Source organism: Ochlerotatus camptorhynchus, unplaced genomic scaffold (assembly GCF_037179485.1).
Source record: "Ochlerotatus camptorhynchus isolate MF236.1 unplaced genomic scaffold, CSIRO-AGI_Acam_v1.1 ptg000556l, whole genome shotgun sequence".
Taxonomy (NCBI): Eukaryota; Metazoa; Arthropoda; class Insecta; order Diptera; family Culicidae; genus Ochlerotatus; species Ochlerotatus camptorhynchus.
This window is the reverse complement of record NW_027041039.1, coordinates 781,664-802,942: the sequence shown is the minus strand read 5'-3', so window position 1 is coordinate 802,942 and position 21,279 is coordinate 781,664. Positions and strand designations below refer to the sequence as shown.

The 21,279-nt window shown below is 38.5% G+C and overlaps 1 protein-coding gene across 2 annotated transcripts in view; it reads right to left on the bottom strand.

Annotated features, from left to right (window-relative positions):
• Nucleotides 1-21,279, bottom strand: part of org-1 (optomotor-blind-related-gene-1) — a 259,354-nt gene that overhangs the window by 62,580 nt on the left and 175,495 nt on the right. The window contains exon 2 of one of the 2 annotated variants that reach the window (XM_065236580.1): nucleotides 17,492-17,758. In XM_065236580.1, coding sequence (XP_065092652.1) covers nucleotides 17,492-17,720 — 229 coding nt within the window. In that variant the 5' untranslated portion in view covers nucleotides 17,721-17,758. Of the gene's footprint in view, nucleotides 1-17,491; nucleotides 17,891-21,279 lie in introns of those variants that run through there. The other variant, XM_065236581.1, reaches the window with a different exon arrangement.

Below are 21,279 nucleotides of genomic sequence, written 5' to 3'. Positions count from 1 at the left end.
AATCCTCGATATTTCCTTTTATTCGTCGGAGCTTCTGTAAAGCTTATACAAATTTCGTGAATCACTCCGAAGTTCTCTAATCATTCCTGAAAATCGGGCTAGTTTTCTGTTGGTGTTCCTGGAATAGCACTGAAATTTATAAAACTGGTATAATGCTCTCTAAACTTCCCGACGTTTTCTGCAGGTTCATGAATTTCTCATAAGTTTCATAAGTTTCTCTAGATTATCTATAATCTAGATGTTGATGTTCTCTAGATTATCTTTAATTTTTTGAACTACTTGAAGGTTCTCGCTTTTCCTGAATTTAAAGGAACTGCCTTAAAGTACTTTGACTATATATGTTTAGTATTATTTCTGCGTGAAGTCAACGATTTACATAGTTGAAAATGCTTATTTCAAATAACAGACTAAAGTGGTAATTTTTATACGATAGATGAGGAGGAGATGAAAGTATAGAATTGATAGTTCCGTTTAGAGTACGGCAGTGTGAAAATTGCATATAGAGAGTAGACATCGAGCTAGGACAACTTTTAGGAAGGTACAAATCGGTTTTATCATCTCTTTACCAAACTCCTCCTTTGCAGAGAGATGGTGAGGGGTGTCCCCCTCCCTGCCACCACTGGCAAAAAGAGATGATCGTCGACCGCTCAAGTACTAACGATGTGTTTGAAACAGTTCTACCGTTTTTTACCGCACTACAGTTGTTATTTGAAGGAAGGCATCCAGTCGTAGGTTTGGAAATTGCAGCTATTGTTGGGGGAGTTTGGTAAAGAGAGATGATAAAACCGATTTGTACCTTCCTCAAAAGTTGTCCTAGCTCACTGTCTACTCTCTATATGCAATATTCACACTGCCGTACTCTAAAAGGAACTATCAATTCTATACTTTCATCTCCTCCTCATCTATTGTATAAAAATTACCACTTTAGTCTGTTATTTGAAATAAGTATCTTCAACTATGCCTTAAAGTACTAGACATTTACATGAAGTTCTCGAAATTTCTCTGGCAAATTTCCAAATAATCGTGGAACACCCCTGGGTTCTCAAAACTGGCTTAATTGACGTGTTTTTACCTTAAGATCTTTGAACTCAACTGAATGTTTCAGTTCAGTAAAGTTCCTATAATTGCCCTGAAGTAAATGGAACTGCCCTGGACCTTTTTGATCTTCTACAAAGTTCTCGGAATTTTCCTTAAGACCATTGAATTGCCCTAAGAATATCGGAGACTACCCTAAATGATCTTAAATTTTTATGTTTGTCTGGACTTTTTTGATATTCTTGGAACTACTCTGATGATTTCGTAATTTACATTATTGCAGCGCCGAGTATAGTACTGATTTAAAAAAATGAATCGAGGTCTTAGAGCATTCTATATGTCTACATAATGGACTACAGAACCCTCCACTCTCGTCATTCTCCATAAGAGAAAAGAGATAGCAACGAAAGGGAGGCAAAACAAATCTGGCAGAACTGTCAAAGTTTGTGGGAGGGAGGTGATGTAGGTTAGGTTTCGTGCAGTGATCTATATGAAAACTCATTTCATTCTGGTTAGTATAGGTAGTTTGAACTCGACAGTGCTAGTTTTATTTTTAACATCGTGCTAGGTGCCCAACTAACATTTTCAGCTTTATAAGCCTTTTCCAACGTTGTGGTGTAAAGTAGCTGAAACAAAGCTACAGATACAGCTACAAGCAAAAGCTAGCCAAATAGTTTTGAAGAGCGTTTACTCACCTTTTCACAACCATTTTTAAATTCGTCAGTCGCACTAAGTAACATCAGCCAATAAACGCCTACTAAGCACAACCCGCGCTTTACCTCTCTTTTCTGAACGAGTTTAAACAAAAAAAATGGAATATTTCTGACAAAGCTGACTCCTACATTTATTCACCTTTCCATACGTACCGTTGGATTTGATAAAGAGTCACAAATTGTTGATATATTGTTTAAAATCTAATACTGCTTCTTGATTCTAAATTCGTCCTACGAGTTTCAATTCCGTCCAAACGCATTGAAACGCCATTATATTTTCTTCATCCTACGGATAAACGTAGAAAAAGAGGATTCGCTAGAAGCGCTTCTTTTTTTTTGAGAACAATGAGCGTAAATATGCATAGAATGTGCTCTAACAGGATTTATGTTGTAGTTAATGAACTAACGCATCGGAACCAACCTATTATTGATTTGTGCACAGCGAAATCATTGATATTATTGATCTTTTCTGATCGATAGAACGGAAATGGGCGATTACGGCGAAGTAGCGCTCTACCCTACACACTAAGATTATTTCACCGAAATCTGTGAAATTTTACCGAAATTTCAACAGTTGAACGTTCGGTAAACAGTTCAGTGATTTTTCACAAATATCCTGTAATTTTTCACTGAATATCTGTGAAAAATTACAGGAAATCTGTGAAAAATCACCGAACTGTTTACCAAACGTTCAGCTGTTGAGATTTCGGTAAAATTTCACAGATTTCGGTAAAATAATCTAAGTGTGTACAGCGAATATATTACTTATTTGATGGTTTCTACACAACCAACCATTCATGATGAATAAAATAAACATCAAAAGTGCTTTTTCAACAACTAAACAACCTGTACTCAACTAATAAACTGTGTTAGCGCTACTTTGGAAGCTATTGTACAGTCAACTTGGTTTATTTTTAGACGTGTGCGTCGGAGACGAGCCAGCCAACGGCTGAAAGTCTCCTTAATAAAGATATATAAAAAAAAAATAAAAAATAAAAAATAGACGTGTGCAGTTTTACAGCTTTTACTCTGCTTCTTTACAAAACTGAATTAACTAGTCGAGAAAAGTAATTCATGTGCACTATTATAAAGCCTCTACTCAGCGCTCATTGTTTACGTGTTTTCTTGTATAGAGGTTGAGTAAAGGTTTCCTCATATTGTATAACATTTGAATACTGCTTGAGGCTGTATAAATGAAATGAGTAAAGCGTTTACATTGCGAAAATTGTTAGTTGGGTGCTCTGTAGCACTTAAACTGATTTTTTTTTTTCGTTTAAACTACGTTCAGACTACAGATTTATAACATGTTATAACGATTGTCAAATAATTTCAACACAGAAACCACCATCAAGGTAGCGCTATAACATATTATAACTCTGTAGTCTGAACAAGGCATTATTCTCTTACGCCCGTTTCGTAGATAAAACATATTTTTCAATCCCAGTCGGTGCCACCGGGATTTTCTGAGGCATAAAATCTCTGATCATGAATTCCTTCGGAACGGAAGTAAAGCCATTGGTACCCGGTTCATGAGTTGATGCGTCGTTAGGTAGGGTCCAGGTGTGGGAGCTGTCTCCCTGGCGTCGGTAGCATTGGTACTCAGTTCGGAAAACAAGATCGACGGAAAACAAATCAAAGAAAAAAAAACTTTTGACACAATGCTAATGTTACGCATTATTCGAATAATACACAAACTGAATTTCGTGCAGAACAGCAGACTGCTACTCTTCTCGCTTTCTCGCTCATTCACATTTCTGTTGCTCCTGTTGCTGATGGCGGTGATGTGATGATTGGAAGTGAAGTTTCAATGGATGGACAATTACTTAGCACGGAGGCCGCTTAATATGTACAGTGATAAAGGGATTGATATTTGTATGATTTTGCCCTCGTCGATAATACGGAGGGCCAAAATATTCTTTCAATAAATTTCTGAAATTCAACACTAGAGGTACGTTCGCACGAAATGCTTTCGTCCATGGTACGATAACCAGACATAATACTATATTATAGCAAATTGCGTCGATACGTGGATCAAACATTACATACAGTAAATCTTATTTTCAGTGCACTTCTGACAATCGAGTGCCAGATATGCCCCTTTATAATCAACGATCAGTTTTTGGTAAATTTCCATAACGTTTGTTGCGTTGAACTTTCAACGCCGAGAGCAAATTATTATCCCCTGGATGCTTGTTTTGCTTTCTAATTAAATCAACATTGATCCAATAACACTGTTTTGTATTTCCTCAATTGCGCAAACAAACATAAGACATTTATTATGCAGGAAGCGTGATTATTTGACAAATTCCAGATCTTTACCGTGGCGAAGGCGTGCAGATTGCTAGAGCAAAATAAATCCAAGAATAGATTGATACATCGTTGTATGTCAGCGGATTTCCAAACTTTTCCAGGAATCCTGCCAACTTTTACAGTCGATAACGGGTTGAGCATAGCTCTAGTGTTTACGTTTTCTTCATCACACCAGACCTGAATTTTCCCACTTACGTGAGTAGTCACGCTGTGATCTGCGTTGCTGCCACCAGGGCATCTCAAGTATGTCGATATCATCACAGCCAGAACAACACCCACCCAACCCGAACACGCTTAAACTCTAGGTAATCTCTATCGACTCGACGGTCACCCATATGTAAAAGCAGGTCTCGTTCAAATTTCTGTTTTGGCCACACACTCGTCTACTTACCGTCGAGAAGGCTCATAATTTACAATGTCATGTCTCGGGCAAATATTTATGTTGTAATTAGAGGATTGGCTTCTGACTGACTCTTTTTTCTCATTCTGTTCATTCTCGCGGGATTTTGTCTTGTCTGCCGTTGTTGGCTCTCACACTTTGTATATCTTGAAGTCTTTCACTAAAATAAACAGTCATCGGGTCGTTCAGTAGCGCAGCCCGCAGAGCACATGTACCTTCTATAGTGGCATCGCCGAGACACAGAGAAAGGAAGGGAGACACTGATGGCAGGAGTTATTCTTCACCAAATAAAATAGTTGATCCAGCATACGGGCAAGAATTCATTGGAAAGGCCGTTGAGAAGGACTGCGATTTAGATACAAACAATCATTAATTAGACGCTGTTTGAAATCCCTAATTGATTGTCCAGCTGATACAATATTGGATGTTACAGGTTCAGAAGTAATCTTCATACTCGATTATATTTAGGTTACGGTTTGGCCTGCAGTAGTGCCGTAACGTAAATCAGATTTTTAAATTCAACATTCTAGTTTTGCTTATTGGGAAGCAACATTGCAAAATATTTTTTCAGCATTTTAGAAACTGCAAATACGATGATCAGCTTTTTAAAATACGGCCATGCAACGAACTGTTCTCAACAAACCTATGCCTTAAATGCGGCTAAAAACATCACAATGCAACAGTTGAACCCATCGGAGCAACATTACTGCAGACAGACGCTATAAAGATGTAAGAGCGTTGAAAAGTACGCACGCGGCTCAATAAACGTTAAACTTTACGAACTGTGAAAAACGTTTGATGATTTTTTTACGTGTTTTGGGTGCAATCGTTTGTCAACTGGTTTTATGTGATCCTGTTCTTCTAACTGCTATCGAGTCGTGCAATTTCTAGATTTTGCAGAAGATTCACAGAATCGGAGCACATTGCTGTTAAAAATAAGAAGTCAATGTTTTTAAGTAGGGTTTCTCGTTGTGTAGGTATTTCCGTTTCAGGGATAATAATTCAATACAACCTACAGCCACAGCATGCTATTAAAGCTGATAATCTGACGCCAAATGCTATTTTTCTATGAATTGGCAATAGCCTTACGTTCTCGATAGACGCTCAAGCGAAAAGGAACCGGTTATAAATAACATAATCTTATTCTGATCGGGACATAACTACTGCGATCAGTAATTTATCTTAATTGATGTTGTGATACATTCGTAAATTTTCGATTCGATAGGTTTTGATTAGTTCATTAAATGAAACTGGTCCTTTTTACCATTGATTTGTTTTCCGTTGATCTTTTTTTCCGTACTGAGTACCAATGCTACCGACGCCAGGGAGAAGCACACCGGGACCCTACCTATGGACTGGCCCTGCTGAAACAGGTTTCTATCGACTAGGGTTTTCTATTTTTATGCAAATTTCCAAATCTTCCCGAAAATCTCCATGGGAGTCGAACACGTTTAGTTTTTTTTCTACAGATCTCGACTGTGCAAATCTCGGCAAAAATAAGTTTCACTGAGATTTCAGCAAAAGTGACATTTTAATGCTGAGTCTCGGATAATGCTAGCTGAATCTCAGCAAACAAATTAAATGTTTACTAAGAGCTCAGTAAAACTTTTTTTGCCGAGATTTGCACAGCCGAGCTCGGTAGAAAAAACTAAGTGTGTACCTTCAGCATGGGATGTAGTACGTTTAGTGACTGGGTTATTGCAAAGCCCACAATCGAGACGCAAAAACTAGGAAAATTTTCCACTATTCAAATAAATACAGATCTTTAAAATCGGAATAATTTTTGAACTAATTTCGCTTTATTCTACTGCCGATATAACCAAAAGCACATAAGGAATTCGTGTGCCATGCGGGGTGAAGTGGACCCAGAAAAATCAACAGTTACATTAAAAGCTCGCTAGACCAATACTGTGTACCGTAAAACGGGGGGAAGTTGATCTCTTTTTTTACCGATAAACCTGAATAATTTCAGACTATATTTTTGGCACACACAAAATACCGTTCAAACCTGTACTAGCAAATGCTTTTTGAATGTACGAATTGCATGCCTGGCTTATTTTTGAAAAATTAGATCAAGAATCGTTAATATCTCAGCGAGGTTTTAAGATAGGGCCAAACTGTCTTCAGCAAAGTTGTTCTTGATAAAATTCTATCTTATAAGATTGATACTAGCGTTATGTTTAAATGCCATTAAGTACCAAAAAAAAAACCATTGTTTTGGAGAATTAAGAAAATTGTAACTTCAAAATCAGACATAAAACAACTCGTGACAATTTTTTTCTTATAGTTTGGACCCTAAAGAATTTGTAAAAAATTTGAATGGGTTAGGTTTCACTAGATTTGAAAGAATTACAAATATTTTTTGAAATAAGTTAAGAAAAAGCGACTTTTTTCATAAAACTCAAATTAGCAACTCGAAGCAACATTTCCCAGAGTTGCCGTCATACAAACGTTTGACGTCTGACGCCCTAAGCTATCATGTGGAGGGTGAGTCCCCAGGTTTCCTGACAAAATGCTATTTTGGGCCACCCTAGTGTATATACAATGGTTGCTATGATAAGTTTTCACCGTTTGCTGTCCAGTTTTCAAAATGACGTCCAAGCAAGAGGAGCAGCGTGTCAACATTTTGCTCGCGCAGCAAGATAATCCGACGTTCTCACAACGCCAAGTTGGCAAAATTGCTGGATGTGGCCAAATCGACCGTGACAAATGTTTTGAAAGTGTTCGGAGAGCGTCTTTCAACCGCCAGGAAGGCAATCGTAATCCAGACGTGGCACCGTTGACAAAGAAATTGTGCGAAGAAATATAAGCGAAATCCTAACCTCTTCATCCGGGACGTCGCTGGCAAGCTCAATGTCTCCCATACTACTGTGCAGTGGGCCAAGAAACGAGCCGGGTTGTTGACGTTTAAGAAGGTGAAGATGGCGAACCGAGATTACAAACAAAACACGTCGGCAAAGCAGCGGTCCCGAAAGCTGTATACGATTCCGTTCAAAAAGTTCGACTGTGTCGTTATGGACGACGAAACTTATGTGAAGGCGGATTTCAAGCAGCTTCTGGGACAGGAGTTTTATACCGCTTCTCGAAAAGGGAATGTGGCTGAAAGTTTCAAAACCATCAAACTATCGAAGTTCCCGAAAAAATATTTCGTCTGGCAGGCCATATGCACGTGTGGTCTAAAAAGCAGCATTTTCATTACTACGGGAACCATCAATCAAGACATCTACGTCCAGGAGTGTCTGGAAAAGTGGCTGCTACTATTCTTAAAGCAACATAATAGACCTGTTCTGTTCTGGCCGGACTTGGCGAGCTGCCACTATGGGAAAAAGGCAGTCGAGTGGTACGATGCGAACAACGTGGTTGTGGTACCTAAAGACCACAACCCTCTCAATAGCCCAGAACTCCGCCCTATCGAATGGTATTGGCCTTGGTCAAACAGAATCTCAAAAAAAAAAAAAAAAAACTTATAAATCCATGGAAAACGAGCAGCAGTTTAAATATAACTAGCGTTCGGCGGGGAATAAGGTCAATGAGACCACTGTGCAAAATTTAATGGAGGGGTAAGCGGAAGGCACAGCAAACAAAAAGAATAAACGAACATTTTTCCTTTACATATATGAATTGAACTACCAAAAGAAAAATAAGAAGAATTTTGTGATATGAATTTTGACTGAAGGAAACGATTTTTTCGTTGACCAATTTTTGCTCGTTCCAGTCTTTAAACTAAGCGTCATTTCGTGCCAAGTGACCGAAGAAGAAAATTAGACGAGGAATCTTAATATGAAATTACTATTTTTGTACATTATTTCCAAATATTTTATATTTGCGTTTAAAAACTTAAAATTGAATTTTCTCAGAATGAGTATATCAAGATTTCTATTCCGACTGCACCACCGTGTTCCTCATCCTTTTTTACATATAAAAACATTTATCAGCAAAAGGTTATTTGTATATTTCCAGAGATACAGCATTGCTAAAAATGATGAGAAACACTATTCTTTTCAATTTTATTTTCGCCTACTCTTCTAAGTAAAAGAACTCATTTTGCTCGCCTACAATGTCAAATGTTTTTTGAAGCAAGAAAAACATAAAATAAAGAATAAATTGTTGACAGTGTTACCAAATTTTAAGAATAATTTTCCATCTAGAAACATGAATGGAATGTTTTGTGGATGACGTCGGTCTCTGTTCCGCAAATTAGTGTCAATCACCAACAGACATCGATTGCCATCCATTGACGACAATCGTATGTGTACGGAGGTAGCTTCCTCACCTGCGTATGATATCACATCAATCAACACACATGGACGGGGACCAACGGCTTTACTTGTGGATATATGTTTTTGATTTACTGCAGACAGACAAAATGCCCCAAATAATGATTATCTTCACTCAACTATTAGTTTAATTGTTTGTTTATAAAGTTAACCACTGAAAGTCATGCAATTAGGTGTTGGAAATAATAAGAAGATATTGAGAAGCGAAGCATGCATAATCGAAAGGACATGTGTGTCTATGTATATTAGACTGATGCAAAATTTGACTTTTTCGCTCCATAATACTAAAACGATTCCAAATCGGATCCTGACTAACCTCTCAAAATTTGAACCCATTTGGTGAGAAACTGAGATGGCACAAACCATTTAATGTTTGTATGAGAATTACTATGGTAAAACCAAGATTTATGTTCATGTCTATCTTATAATTCGCCATATCGGTCTGCTTCAAAAACTTTCAACTGTACTTGTAGAAAATCTTCCCAGCTACAACTTTGCCGAAGACCACTTTTTGATTAAATGCAAGAATCGAAAGTTATCAATGGTTCAATGCGCTGATGTCTTATGATCATGCTCAATCAACTGCTCAGCAGGCAACATTGGTGTTTCAGGGGCGTTGAATAGGACACAAAAATCATGGCTACTATGTCACACTGCAAAATACAGTGTTGCCTACAGAGCAGCTGCTTGATCATGTCATAAGTTTACCAATCTCTTAAATAATTAATAACTTTTTCCTGTCTCGTTTTACATAGAAACGATCTTCAGCAAAGTTGTAGCTGAGAAAATTTTCTCTAAGAATGGCTATCGAACTGTTTCGCAGCACAATATGGAAAAGACTAGAAGGTAATGAACAAAAAGTTGAGATTTCCCATAGTAATTTACATGTAAACTTCAAATGGCTTGTGCGAAGTCTGTTTCTAACCAAATAAGTTATAACTTTGGGAGGCTAAGCAGGACTCGATTTGAAACCATTTAAACACTGTGGAGCGAAAATGTCAAATTTTGCATCAGTCTAATGTATATGTTCAAATATACTTACATGTCTTTTCGATCATCCTTCGCTTCAAAATATCTGCAACATTTTATTTTTTGGAAATTTGTAGTTTTGTCACCAGCCGCACCATTTTTTTAAGCACAGTGCCTTGCAAAGTGTAGTCAACAGATAGTAATAGTGCTTTTGGACGATGTTTTACAGCCATATTCACAGTATTATATCAGTTTGTCTATGACGTGACGTGTTAGAGAAGTATATTCCAGACTTAGCCTCAAGTGACCAGTATATGTATTCCAACATGGTTGAATTTTCCTGCCCTAATTCGTGTTTGTCGCACAGTGTCATTTTATAAAGAACACAAGGAACACTTCAAGATTGCGTTTGCATGATTTTAAAAGTAAGCTTCTGTCTTTAAAAAAAAATGCTGGGACGAAAAAAATATATTGGATGATCAGTGAGATATCCTGCTCCGGTCGGGGAACTTTTCGGGATGAAACATTTCGTATCTCCCTTGGACATCGAGTATGAGTACAATCACTGCCTTACAAAAATAACAACTCTGGTAGTGCATCTAGAGCACTAAGTTGAGGGACAGCGCAATGTTCCACTAGCGACGTAATAAATCCTATATAATAAGAAAGCCAGTTTCAATCAATTTATAATAAAATCACTTTCAAGTACTTAGAAGGTTGGGTGTACTAAATTGTTGCAACGTATTTCGTATTGATGCACTGTAAAGCATTATAATTTAAAGACTAAAAATAGTTCAAAACTGTGTTGTGTTTACTTCCTATAATCAGTCCCAGGAAAATGACAGTCCTCTAGACAATTACATTGTAGAATGAATATGAGTCCGTAGTATTAATACATAATACGAAGCTAGGTGCAAATTGCTAGTAAAAAGAAAATGCTTTGAGTCAATTGAATTCAGTTGGTGAGTCGTTCTGATTGGCCGTGTAGGCTGTATACAAACTTTCTCGATTTTCCTAATAATTACGAAGAAAGGGGAAATGCAGGTAATGTCGGCCTAAGTGTCCCGAATTTGGGCCCATACATAAATTCAGAAATCGACTTAATTTTCAATAGCAACCAAAAATATCCATTAGCTATTTAAACTTTAAAATGGGGCTTCCCTTAGCTCAGTCGGAAAAGGCGCAGCTACAAAGTAAGATCATGCTGGAGGCGGCTGGTTTCTGATCCCAGTCCTGTCTAGGAATTTTTCGGGTTGGAAATTTTTCGATTTCCCTGGGCATAGGGTATAATTGTACTTGCCACACAATTATACTAATGCAAAAATGGTACAGGCATCGAAAGCTCTCAATTAATAACGGTGGAAGTACATCTAGAACACTAAGTTGAGAGCACGCAATAAGCTAATATGCGATATGCAAAAAGCTTGAAATGCGAAGAAGAAGAAAGAAGAACGTTCCAAGAACTACTAAGTTCAAAGTTCGTCCTAATGACCCATTTTACTTAATAGCTTTCGGATTAATTAATGATTAATAAAGAATCTAAACGCTGCAAAGTCACTAGGCCATTCGGGTGAGATCTTTCATTGTATCTATTTATATTTCATTTTTATTACTGATTTATCAAATGCTCTATATTGACGAATAGAGTTTCCTAGTCATTCACCCTCCCACTAACACAACTCTTCCCTTCCTGTGACATCTATGAAGGTAGTATGTGTTCCCTGCTCCTTCTTATGTGATGTTGGATTAACATTCCCTCCCTTCCCCTGCGATTGTAAGGTGTATAATGCGATACTTGTTTTGTAGATTTTATTTTTGTGTGGGGAAAATCACTAATCCCAAGTGTTTTTTTTCATTCTGCGTCAACACACACGTTTCTGCAAAACCATTATATAGCCACCCACGACAATCGCATATGATATGATATGATAAAGACTGGAACGCGTAAAAATTGGTCGACAAAAAATCGTTTCTTTCAGTCAAAATTCGTGTCGCAAAAATCTTCTTATTTTTCTTTTGGTAATTCAATTCATATATTTAAACGAAACAATGTTCGTTTATTTTTTTGGTTTGCCAAATTCGAACTGCTGTGCCTTCCGCTTAACCCCTTCCATTAAATTTTGCACAGTGATCTCATCGACTTTATTCGCCACCGAACGCCAGTTAGATTTAAACTGCTGCTCGTTTTCCATGGATTTATTAGTTTTTTGAGATTCCGTTTGACTAAGGCCCAATACCGTTCGATAGGGCGGAGTTCTGGGCTGTTGGGAGGGTTGTGGTCTTTGGGTACCACAACCACGTTGTTCGCATCGTACCACTCGATTGCCTTTTCCCAAAGTGGCAGCTCGCCAAGTCCGGCCAGAACAGAACAGGTCTATTATGTTGCTTTAGAAATGGTAGCAGCCACTTTTGCAGGCACTCCTGGACGTAGATGTCTTGATTGATGGTTCCCGTAGTAATGAAAATGCCACTTTTTAGACCACACGTGCATATGGCCTGCCAGACGAAATATTTTTTCAGGAACTTCGATAGTTTGATGGTTTTGAAAACTTCAGCCATCTTCCCTCTTTCTGATGCGGTATAAAACTCCTGTCCCAGAAGCTGCTTGAAATCCGCCTTCACATAAGTTTCGTGTGAGAACGTCGGATTCTCTTGCTGCGCGAGTAAAATTTTTACACGCTGCTCCTTTTGCTTGGACGTCATTTTGAAAACTGGAGAGCAAATGGTGAAAACTCATCATAGCAACCATTGTATATACACTCAACTTCCAAATGCAGCATTTCAGGTTTTTTTTAATGAAGTTGACCAATTTTTGCGCGATCCAGACTTTATATGATATATTAATCATTGCTATCAAATCTTTAAAAGAAGCGCAATAGCATACCAAAAAAGATCAATCACATCATAACTGAAAAATGTCGTATTAAGACGCTAACTATTAAGCTCATGAAAATGACATTTTCAATCACTGCACAGTGCACTTCAGATGGCCAATAAGAAGAATACCGACTTTCTCCGATTCGTGATTTGTGTTTGTCCATAGACTACTCAACAGAGAAAAGCTCAGAAATTCAGTTCTCTAAACCATATACTTACCAAGATACAGGTAATAGAACCAAACAGTTGCCGATTCTTGTGAAAATCAAAAATTAATTCAATATCACTTTTCTCTACATTGGATAGATCTTTTCTAATGTGTGAAGATGTTCATGAAAGCTTTTACTATAAGCTTCTAAATGACCTGCGATATATAGCGTGTAAATTTTCCCGATATTTCATGTTAAGTTAAGCCCTCCCCTTGGCTAGTTTTTTAACCTGGACGTTGGTGGGCGGGCCTAATCTTATGCTTCATAGTGGAGCGTTGGATACGGTTGGTTTAGGTCCGGCATTGTTGGCTCATGCCGTAACAGAATAGCGTCATGAGCATGCGATGAGGATTACTGAGCTTCCCCTCTCTGATGAACCATTGCATAAGAGAACCAAAGTTCTAGCCTGAAGTGATAGTATCACACTTGTTACTCCTTTATTTGAAAGCCGCGTTGTAGTACGCTTACGTATAGGCACTGACGTTGGGTGCGATACTGGCGGGTTTTGCCGCAAATCACTCTTATTTTATTTATTTTTACGCAGATAGATTTATTTGGGTTTGCAAGGGAATTATACTATTGAAATATTTCAGAAAGTGCCCAACAGTGCTCCTTCTACTTGCGTGACAAGCTTTCGTTGTTGTTTTCATTGAGGTATTACTCAGGGAACAATGTTAAACACCATTTTTGTACATGGTTTTGCAACTTATCTTATATGTGCTTCATTTTGATTTGGGATAAGTGTTTGAACTATGGCTCGGGATTTCCACTGTGGCGTGTTTCTATTGTGACATAACCATACGTTTTTTTGTGGTGCAACATAGTGGAAACGTGTGAGCGTAGTTGAAGCATATACCCTATGTAATTTAAAAATCAGCTAGGAAACTAACTTCAAAGTGAAGCATTTTAGTCACTTGAAGGTGTCACCTGGGACGAACTAATATATATTAAATATAGGTCAAAGTCAAAAACAACTTGAAACACGTTAAATTTTAGATTACATTTGCAAGTGCAGGTACTTAATAAAGCATGGTAGGTAGATTAGAGATTTCAATTATTTATTAAATTAGACTAGAGATATCATAATCATCAAACGAATTTAAATAAGAAAATTTAGACAGCCTAGTAGCATTTAGTTGGTTAACAGAAGAGTTAGGATCCGGAGGGTCCGCTTAGGGAAGCAACTAGCCTTTAAAGCAACTGGCAACTAGCCTTTTCATGTATTGTCTGTTTATTTTGATTATTGCTTTAAAATATCAATTTGGTATATATGTGAAAGGATGAATCAGTGGGAGATGGATTTTCGGTTTCTTTACATTTTGCATCACTATATGTCATTTCCTCAAAACCCCCCAATAACCGGCCTCTTCAATCCCTTCCTTTTCCCATGGCGTTCAAGTGGTCCGCATAGACTATTCAGCCATTACCCGTCCTTTATCCTCGGCTTTGGATTGACTTGCGCTCCCATTGCCCCACCAAACGCTGCAAAATGAAAATGAAAATGATATTTCATGTTAAGTTAAGCGAAATGCCGTCTAAAGCTTAAAATTAAACGAGGGAAGATATTACGCGATGTTCGATAAAATATTGACTGATAAAAAAAGCGTTATAAGATGCATGTTTGCAGAAAAAATGTCTGCAACTCTTTAAAAAAAAAATGAACAAAGTCAAATTGATTTTATACGTGTTTGAAAAAGAAGGTATCTCACAATTTTGCTTATATTTTTATTCAAATTGAGTTAATTAAAACCAAATTTATTTTATGCTCTTTAAGAGATATTAATTCGCTTTACTGGGCAAAAATTTGTATTTTAATAAATTCTAAAAGTTTGTTGAAAACGACTATAACGAGAAATTTGAAACGAATGACTTAGAGTTAAAAAGCTATATTCTGCTATTCTGAAAAATTACTTTAAAATGAGACAGTTATGACAAAGAAACAAATGTTTCATTCACAAAGTAGCTTGAAATGACCTCAGCTACAACTTTGCTGAACACCATATCTCTTTATTTAAAAAACATTAGTTTTGGAATATCAATTACTTTCAGGTTCACCTTAATATCTACAATCACCCAAAGGGGGAGAGGTAGCTCATCGATTCTTCCGGTTCGCCTCCTAGCATCGTGCTATAAGGTACAAGGCGATAACCAGGGTAGTTGATCGATAGCTCGATGACGTCATTTCGTTGGCGTCTGCAATGGGAAATTATCATAGCAGGCGTTGACGATGGGACGTTGTCGAGTTGTTGAATAGCAACTATCGTGGTAACTCACCGATTACCTGTCAATCTGCCAAATTTGGAAAGACGTCTGCATTGAATTGTCTCATATAATAATATTCCACCCAATATATCACAAGAAATTGCGAGTAGTTGAGTGGAATGGAGATAAGTTAAGCATTGGGTACAGGACCAAGTCTCCCCTGGGTGGTGCCAAAAGATGAGCGCAATAGAATCATCAAGTTGCCATAAGGCACGGAATGAGACTATTGCATGGCTGGGTAGTCAAAGTCTTCCATTCGTTAGTCATTTCAGGTGGATTAGAACAGGTTTAGGTGGGCGTTGGCCAGATTTGGATTTTTCAGATGTAATCCTGGATAGGACCCTGTCATTGAACGTCGCGTGAAAGTGGAACTTAATGAAGGCCTAAGTACTTTTTCGTAGTTTTTAGTTTTCGGATTTGAAAGATCGTCGGTTACAGTGGCCTGCTTACTGAGCAGAAAAACGCGGTCACAGGTCCTTACATATCAAAGAGATTTATGGTAAAATCGCTTGTGTATCGTGTATTTTGCGAAACTCGTTGTTGTCGTTGGTTCCGGGTTTGAATGGATACAAAAATTTGAGCAACGGTATTATGTGATATGAGGGGCTCGGTGGCCTTAGAGCAACCGTTTTTGCTTACTGAGCAGAACATCATGAGTCTAATCTCAAGCCCATCCACATTCAAGATTCGTCAATCGTTTTATTTGTTAATATGACTACATGGTAATAACAGCAACTCGGTGATTAAAAAGTTGCTCGTCTGCCTAGTGGCAAACGTTTTTGCTTACTGAGCAGAAGACCGTGGGTTTAGTCCCAAGCTCCTTCGCGTTATATGATCGTTAGGACATCAATTCAGCTTATCGTTTACCAAAACGAATCCTGCTGCAAACCCAACCCTCTTATCCAACATCCCAGTGATTCCTCGTGGACGTGCAGAGGTGTTCTCGGCCCATCAAAGCGAGTGTCATGTCAACACAATCCTTCCCATTCCTTTCTTGACCTATGTTCGGGCGCGGCCGGCGCTGGTATTGTCTTATTTAAGATCACCAGTTGTTACACATTGAGGATGATTGCTAGTCCCAAGCATCGTCTATTGGTTCTCTGTGTAATTACAGCTGATCTGGCAGTAACAGAGTAGCAACCGTGGGCGGTCAATCAAGCTCAAGCTCAAGCTCAAGCTTAATATCTACAATCACCCAAAGAAGGGACTTTTCAAGCACAACAACTTCACCAAAGACACCAATCGTTTAAATATTACAGCATAAGCTGTTGGACTGCAATTCCGTCTGAATTCCCATGCTGGACCACTATGTACACAGAACAGTTTAGAACAGAACAATTATCCACGGCCCATACAAATTTAAAAAAAAAATATGGAAAATTGTCTAAGCAGGGGGGAGGGTCAAGAATCCTTAAAAACCGTCTACGTACCGTGCCGATTCAAATTTCGGACACTTAAACTCGAATTTCGGACACTTTTAAAAGTTGATTATCTCGGTCGAATATGATCCACATATCTTGTAAATTTTAAATTTTTTAGACTAGTGCCCTCCACGATCATCTAACATTATTACTTTGTTTCTAACTGGATGTAATATTTAATTAAAAATGAAAGTGTCCGAAATTTGAATCGTCCGAAATTTGAATCGGAACGGTAGTTAATGAACAGCTCCTAACTTGCAAAGATGAATAAAATTAAGGAAAATCTCATGACATGTCTCATACATTTACGCGATCTATTGTGTAAACTTGTATGATACATGACGATCCATTTATGTTCATCATAAGCCATGACCCACGTAGTAATGGAACAAACTCTTTTGCTTATAACAGCCCTCCTAGTGAACGTTTTCCTTGCATATATATATATACATATATACATATGCCTATATTTTTGTTCGTGTGACCTTAATTTTCAGCCAATCTTAATGCAACTTGTTCCAAAAAATCACAAAAAAATCAAAGAAAACTAAGGTGGTATTAAAAATTGTGTACTCATCCTGCAAAACAACGTAAGAACGAAATTGAGTGTATATATTTTATACCTTGAGCCTATGAATCGGACTGCAGGGTGAAAGCAATGATTGCAAACAGATTTGTTAAATGAAGCTCCCTACTGGTACATCTATCCCATACTGTCCACTTTATAAACCAGACTATGATCCACTCATCAAAGGACAAATCTTGATAGAGCTGGAATAAGGGCGTAACAGCTTTTGTAAACAATGACTTCTCTCGATGATTTATCGAAACTCAAGGCACGTCCACGCCAACCAACATAACCAACGGGAAGGGGAAGTCTTCCCCAACCCGATGATGACGTTGATTTGAGTGGGCGAGCCTTGGCTTTCTAGAAATCATCGAGAGAAGTCAAAGTTGTTACGCCCTAATTCCAGCTCTATCTAGAAATGCTTATCGTCGTAAATATCAGTCAATTCACCTTCCATTTCCTTCATCGGCGTGGAGCCATTTTTGTACGGTGTCACGTTCCAGTACTCCGTCGGCACGTAGTGATGGTGGAAGTCAACGACCATTTCTGCGGAACCGGTGGCCACACCGTGAAGAGCATCGTATGGTGATGTGATTCCCATATTGGGTCCACCATGGACACTGCTGCTTCCGCCAACACCATCGGAATGCCGAACAGCACCAAAGTCCAAGTGATGCATGGCAATTGAAAGTGGCGCTAGCTGATGGTGGTACACTTCTTCCACAAACACACACGCTCATAGAAACACAGGAATAAATCAATCGACAATCGTGTCACAAATTTTCGCACTCTTTAACACTTTTCAGCACATTTTCCGTTGACACTCGAGGGAGGTGCTATATTTTTGTTATCAAAGCGATTATTCTCTGGCACCGTTGAAAACCAACAACACTATTTGCTTTGATCCACGACTAGGAAGCACCCAAACAAACCATTTGGGTTGGCCTGACTATAGTAGCTGCGCTGCGACGGATCATTGGACAGCTAGGGCACCGCTAGTGAGAGGCACTTTTTTCACGGCTACCAGTGATCAACACCTAATTGTCTCGCACTTTCACAGAAAATTTTCACACCTCAAACTCGAGCGGTCCATGGCGCACGACCAGAACATAAAGTATAAAAAACGAGGATCCCAGGGGCCTCCGGCGTTTGATGATCTTGGGGAAGGCCTAAGCACCGATATATCAGCAAGTAAACACACTATCGCTGGCCGAACAATAATAATTAAACTTTCAACCGGTAGCGAAGATTTTCCCCCTTCCGACCCGATTTTCACTACCTAGCGGGTAAAGATGGGCGTCCATTAAGAAGCACTGCGGGCGCGAACCGTTGATCGTACAATAAAATTATCAAGAATAACTAAACCGTCCGACCGACCGAAAATGCCGCGTGAACGTTCAATGATCCGCAGACTGGTAGGTACGCGACACGCGGGTTCAAGTGAAAGAAAGAGAAAACGAAATCTGGATGGATTGGGAAAAACGATTTTCCTCCGAGTGTTTCCCCGGCAGCACTGACAACGGTGAAATCCGCCCAAGAAGTTCTGCGATCGCGCAGGATCGCAGGCAAGATGATCTTCACGAGTGAGAAAGTAACACGGAGATAGAGAGAGGAAAACAGACAAGATCTAGATCGGAGGGATGGTTAGTGGGCACTATGGGATGTGTTGGATTATGGATTTATCTGAAATTAGCATGGAATAAGGAGTGGGTGCATGCCATATTTTATTTTTCCAAAATAATGTGGGATAATTTCATCGTCAAGTACATAGGGCATTACGGCTTCTTTTGTTTATGAGTATCAATTTTCGGTAAATTCTCAATGTACCACAGTGCGATCAAACTTCGGTACGTTGGAACGGGGTGCTGTGCCACGATGACGCGACGCACGGCGGGTAGAGGAAACCAAAAAGTGAAAAAGATAGCAAGGAGGCGATCAGGGAAAAACAAATGTGTGAAAAAGAGTGAAAGTGGGAAATCATGTGCGATCGTTTTCTCGCAGCATTCTTGACAGCTGTGTGCCGTGTTACGTGAGCAAGAGCGAGACCGCTAGTGGGACGTCGATTCACACCTAGACCTAAGCTTGTCGTTGAGTTTTTGTTTTCTTTTTTTTCTGGGAAAATGTTATCAACTTAAGCAGATATAAAAGGGAGATTGTCACATATAGATCTATTGTGTATCAATATTTTTCTTGCCTGAATTAACAAAAATAGGAATAATTAAGTTCTTTATTTTGTTTGTATTTTTGGGCATACTTTTTACACATCTTCTTGTTTCTCAATTCTCAATAATCTAACATTTTCGATCCAAAAATTGCTGTTAAAAGTGTTTCCTTTATTGAACTAGCTACAGCAATCACAGGGAAGCGAGCAAATGGAGTTTACGTACACACTTAGAAAAATTCCTGAAAATTTAGGTGCTCTGAGATTGACATATACAAGCGTCAATTTGGACATAAAATTGCGTCATAATAGACGCGAAATTCAGCTCAATATAACGTACTTTTCGTCGAGTAACGAACTTTTCAGTCTCGGAGCACTTAATTTTACATGACATGTTTGTTTACGTCTCATCTTTTTATGTCAAAGATAGATTCCGTCACGTGTAAAATTAGGAATTTCTAAGTGTGTACCATACGGAATTCAACATGGTTCCAACATGGAATATCTCGTGATCCCGGACATATAAAAAATTACTTCCTTCGGTAAAGTTGTTCAGGGGTCAAGGCTTTAGGTTCACTACGCGGCTCTACTGTGAATGTGAATTTCATGTATAGGCTAAGCTACATATTGAGATCCTGACCACCTAACCGTCTTCGGCAAAGTTGTTAGGTGACTATAAGGCCGTTCGACGAGCACGAGAGTTCATATGTTTAAGCTATATCTTTATATCCTGGCTATCTATGAAGTTGCTGTCTTCTGCAAAGCCAGTTCAGACATGTATCACTACCTGGAGAATTTTATCCTTAGTGTACAAGCGAACTTCCTGTTACGACTAGCAATGGGCGATCTTGGATCGAAACATAAAAGATCGATTCTTTTGGTTCGATTAATCGATTTTTTGAATCGATCTCAAACACGAAAAAAATCGACTGGATCGATCCTTTTCATTCGATCCAAAAACGAAAAATTCAGTGCATTTGCATTTGCAATTAAATAATGACCTGTACCTGTACTCTTCAGCTCACGCTCGGGCAGTTAAAATTGTGTCTTAGCAGATCTATGTAACCAAAAGAGTATACGATGATTGCACACATCTTTCCCCCCACCAAAACCAACCGGAGGCTTGTGGGATATTCATGACGAAATGGTAAAGAAAGTTATTAATCTACATATGTACAAACATTCACTTCTTATGACATATTTCAGGTTCATCAGTCCTCTGCTATATCAGAACTGGATTGCCATATGGGCCGAATGAACAAAATTTCTTGCATCAACCTGTTTTCCCACGTTCTGTTGATCTTTTTCGATGATGAGAGAAAATCTGTAGTGTTATCCCCATGAAAACCCCATTCCTCGAGACTATTTATCAAGAATGGTAACAAGTGTTGCGTCAGAGAGGTTATTCTATAAAACTTATGAAACCACACATAATCGATATCGGCTCTATGCAAAACGCATGGCTCAACTAGCTTTCTTGGGATCCCTCTCGGATGAATTTTGGGATATCTGAATTAAGTACTTTCCGTAATTACCTGCTTTTACACTTATTTAATACCAATAAAACGAATATTATAGCCTGTTAAATCACTTACCTAAACAAGAATCCTGAGCAAAAACTTCCACATGTCAAATGAAATCAAAAAAGGCATTTACTATATTCTGACGTAGACCACCCGTTGAAGAGTTCGATCCGCGGGGCGGTACACGGTAAATACCGTAAAGCATAGAGGTGGTAGCATCATGGTTTGGGGCTGTTTTTCTTGGTATAGAGTAGGGCTTATTTTAAAACATGACCAGATTTGAATACCAAGAAATCATGGAGGAGGTTATGCTCCCTTATGCAGAAGAGAACATGCCTCTTATATGGCATTTTCAGCAAGACAACGATCCGAAACACACTTCTAAGTATGTAAAGGAATGGTTTCGTGCAAACAAAGTGTCGGTTATTTCATGGCCTAGCCAATCTCCTGACATCAACCCCATGGAAAATTTATGGAACGAGCTCAAAAGAAAGTTATCTGGTCAAGCATTTTCAAATAAGGATCGACAGTTCAAAAAGAGTGGTATCCCAAGT